The 4,529-nt window shown below is 39.1% G+C and overlaps 1 protein-coding gene across 1 annotated transcript; it reads right to left on the bottom strand.

The window, feature by feature from the left end:
• Positions 1-748: 748 nt before the first annotated feature.
• Positions 749-1,678, bottom strand: LOC132227449 (olfactory receptor 4E2). The gene has a single exon (XM_059682602.1). The coding sequence runs from the start codon at positions 1,676-1,678 to the stop codon at positions 749-751; it is 930 nt and encodes a 309-aa protein (XP_059538585.1).
• Between the last annotated feature and the right edge of the window lie 2,851 nt (positions 1,679-4,529).

Below are 4,529 nucleotides of genomic sequence, written 5' to 3'. Positions count from 1 at the left end.
CACACAAGATGGCCGCCCCATGTCATCACAAGATGGCTGCCTCCATGTCATCACAAGATGGCTGGCAGGAGAGGGCAGTTGTGGGTGATCAGGCCATCAGGGCAGGACAGCAGGGGAGGGCAGTTGAGGGCAATTAGGCCAGCAGGGGAGCAGTTAGGCATTGATCAGGCTGGCAGGTGAGTGGTAAGAGGGCGATCAGGCTGGCAGGCAGGCGAGCGGTTGGGAGCCAGTAGTCCCGGATTGTGAGAGGAATGTCCAACTGCTGGTTTAGGCCCGATCCCTGTGAACATCCCCTGAGGGATCCCAGATTGGAGAGGGTGCAGGCTGGGCTGAGGGACCCCCCCCCCCCTGCATGAATTTCGTGCACCCAGCCTCTAGTAATGTATAAAACACAGGTGTGGTGTATAGCTTCCCAGAGTCAGTAACCTACAGAACAATACAAATCAAGAAAGTAGGTTCACTCTCAACTATAACCTGTTCCTAAAAATGAGTCTGTGCCCAAATTATGTTCTTTTATTAGTGAAATCAGAAACCTTCTTTAAACTTTTCCACATTCTTTTTCCTTATATGTTCCACCATGATCTTCTTCTTTATTTAAGTAATAGTTAACAAGTCCCTCTCTTTCATGCACAAGTCTGCACTGCTGCATGCCACTTCACCTAATGATTTTGTTTCTTTATTTTTACTCTCTCATTAAAGACTTGGCCATAATTATATGTGCAATCCCAAGACCATCATGTACACGATTTCACACAAAAAAAACTTGTCTCTGTCTGAGATGCTTGATGGCACTTTTTACTTCCGTATTCCTCAAACTGTAAATGAGGGGATTCAGCAAAGGGGTAATCACTGTGTAAAAGACAGATACCACCTTGTCAAGGGAGAAGCTGGTATCGGGCCGAGTATAGATGAAGATACATGGTCCAAAGAAGAGGGCAACCACCATGAAGTGAGCTGAGCAGGTAGACAGGGCTTTCCAGCGCCCTTCAGCTGACTGTTTTCCAAGAGAAACCAAGATGACTGTGTAGGAGGTGACCAAAGCCAGGAAACAGGCGAGGGAGATGGTTCCACTATTGGACACCATCAGCATTCCTGTGAGATATGTATCTGTACAGGCCAGCTTGATGACAGGAGGCACATCACAGAAGTAGCTGTCAATAATATTGGGGCCACAGTAAGGCAGACGAATGGTCAAGAAGGTCTGCACCAGAGAGTGAACAGTACCCCCCATCCAGAGAGCAATGACAAGTTGTATGCAGACCCTCATGTTCATCACAGTGGTGTAGTGTAACGGCGTGCAGATGGCTACGTAACGATCATAGGCCATAATGGTCAGCAGAAAGATCTCAGCACAGGCAAACAGATGGAGGAAGAAGAGCTGTGTAATGCAGTTGTCGAAGGAAATGGTCTTTCTCTTTAAAAGCAAACCCTCCAGCATCTTGGGCACAGTAACAGATGAGTGGCAGATGTCAATAAACGACAGGTTGCTCAGGAAGAAATACATAGGGCTATGGAGATGTTCAGTAAAGATTATGGTGACCATGATGAGAATGTTCCCCCAAAGAGTGAGCACATATATGGCTGAGAATGCCATGAAAAATAATACCTTCAGTACCCAGTTATCAGTAAGTCCCAAGAAGACAAATTCATTCACTCTTGTTTGGTTTAGTGCATCCATCCACTGAGTTTTCCAAAGGAGTTTGGGTGGGAAGGAAGTAGAATGAAAGTGAATTTAGCTTTACTGTTATAGGAATGGCACTAACTCAAGTGATTCTGCATTCCTATCTGAGTTGCCTATTTCTTCCTAGAGCATTTATAATTAAGACCAATTTAATAATAATTGTTACAATATACCCACCATGTATCAGGAGCCATTCCAGACACTTTACATCCACCATTCTATTTAACCACAACCACATGCTGGCATAGGCATGACTGTCCTGTCTTGCAGATGAGATAAGTGAGCTTTACAAGAATAAATAAGTTGCCCAAAATCCCTAGCCACTAGTTAGCTACTTCTTTTCATTTTAGTCTAATCTGCAGATACCACCAAATTAATATTCAAAGCACAACTTCCAGATAAAATCATTCATTGTTTCACTCTTCCTATCAAATTAAATGTACCTTCAAGGGCTGCAACAGTCTGCTGCACATTAATTTCCCCACGATGGCATCCTTTCTTTCCCCCTATGCATTCTTCTCTCTAGCCAAGCAAGTTACTATGCTTCAGCCATGCTACCTCCACCTACTTACTTTCAAAATCTTTGTCTCTATTTATTGTTTCCTCTGCTCAAAAAACATACCCTGTAATCAAATGTACTCTCTCTTCACCTCATCACTGACTATTTAATTATTCATCTTTCAAGTCTCTCAAAGACCAATGCCTTTCATGAAACTTTCCTGACACAAATCTTATCTCTTCCTTTTCATATTTTTTATATGGAACTTAACTGTAAAAGGAAAGAAACTATTTGGCTTTGCTCCCCATTAAGTTCAAATTTTCTTTTTTATATATATTTTTATTGATTTCAGAAAGGAAGGGAGAGAGAGAGAAAGATGGAAACATCAGTGATGAAAGAGAGTCATTGTTCGGCTGCCTTCTACATCAGCCCACAACCCTGGGCATATGCCCTGCCCGGAATTTCGACCTCCTGGATCAGGGGTGGGCAAACTTTTTGACTCGAGGGCCACAATGGGTTCTTAAACTGGACCGGAGGGCCGGAACAAAAGCATGGATGGAGTGTTTGTGTGAACTAATATAAATTCAAAGTAAACATCATTACATAAAAGGGTACGGTCTCTTTTTTTTTTAGTTTTATTCATTTCAAACGGGCTGGATCCGGCCCGCGGGCCCATAGTTTGCCCACGGCTGTCCTGTATCATAGGTCGATGCTCAACTGCTGAGCCACAAAGACTGGGCAAGTTGGCATTTTCTTTAAAAGCAATAACCACATATGACTTATCCCTTGTAACCCTTAGGATGGTTACTTGCACACAGTAGGTATGCAAAAATGCTTTTATTTGACTGAAGTAACCTGAAAAAGAATCCAACCCTTCCTTCACAGTAGAGCTAATAAGTGACTAAAACATAATTTTTTAAATTTTGTAAAATTATTTGTCCCTGACTTTGTTTTTTAAATAAAGTAACCTATGCTTGTTATACAAATTTAAACAATACAGAGATTAATGTAAAAATGAATAAAATCCTACTATCCCTTTCAGGATTTTATTTTATAAATACTAACGTTATGTTACCTATAATTTCCTGTATGGGTGGGCTGGCCAAAAACTATAACAGGGTTTAAGAAATAATTACCACAAATCATAAAAAATACTTATATTCTTGATTCAATTATTTCACTTGTAGGAATCTCTTAAGCATCCAAACTATAAAAAGAAATAAATGCAAGAAAATATTAATTACAGCATTATTTAATATAGCAGTCATGGGGCTTTCTTTCTCCATCAAAATTCTAGTGACATTTGTTTTTGAAGCCTGAATAAATATAGTGGAACTTAAATAAAATTGTGTGCAGCTATTAGGAATGGTAATAATAAAGAATTATTGCCCTAACCGGTTTGGCTCAGTGGATAGAGTGTCAGCCTGTGGACTCAAGGGTCACAGGTTCTATTCCGGTCAAGGGCATGAACCTTGGTTGCAGGCACATCCCCAGTAGGGAGTGTGCAGGAGGCAGCTGATCGATGTTTCTTTCTCATCAATGTTTCTAACTCTCTATCCCTCTCCCTTGCTCTCTGTAAAAAATCAATAAAACATATTTTTAAAAAAGAATTATCAATATAAAAAAATATTGAAATATTATGAAGAATAAAAATTGAGATAAAATACTTATTCTTTTTATTGTATTATTTCTTTACAATACAATATTAAATTATTTTCCATTCAAACAACTGTAAACTTACTTTTTCCCTATCCTGTATTTCATAGAAATAAAGAAATCAGTAATTAAGGATATATGTTTATTTAAACATTTTTAGCAAAACAAGGTACTGGAAATAAACTGAATGTTTATCAATAGAGGAATGGGTAAATAAATTTAGTGCAATCACAATATTACTAATACATAGTCATTAATAAGAATGAGTCGGGTCTAAGTATAGTGAAGCAGTGATTCACAATGCCTAGGGTGGAGGGGTATAAATTTTGCTGCCCAGGCCTCATCTCAGACAATTCATTCAGACCCACAAGTACTTTTAAAGCTCCTTGTCGATTCCAAACAGCCAAGATTGCAAACTATTAACTTCATAGATTATTTAACTTCTTGGTGAAAAAAACATATTATGAATATGTTGTGAACCAGGAAGGGAGGGAGGGAGAGAGAGAGAGAGAAAGGTAGAGAAGAAAGAAGGAACAAACAAACAAAGACACAAAGGAAAAAATGAAAAGAGATTTTCATGTGTAGATATGCACATATATATACACATGTATGCTTGAATATATTTGTACATATTCAAACATATATACATATTGATGACTTATGTTTGTATGTCATATTTATGCCTAAAAGGAT

Source organism: Myotis daubentonii, chromosome 1, assembly GCF_963259705.1.
Source record: "Myotis daubentonii chromosome 1, mMyoDau2.1, whole genome shotgun sequence".
Taxonomy (NCBI): Eukaryota; Metazoa; Chordata; class Mammalia; order Chiroptera; family Vespertilionidae; genus Myotis; species Myotis daubentonii.
Note: the sequence above shows the minus strand (reverse complement) of the source record. Positions and strands in the feature narration are given on the sequence as shown.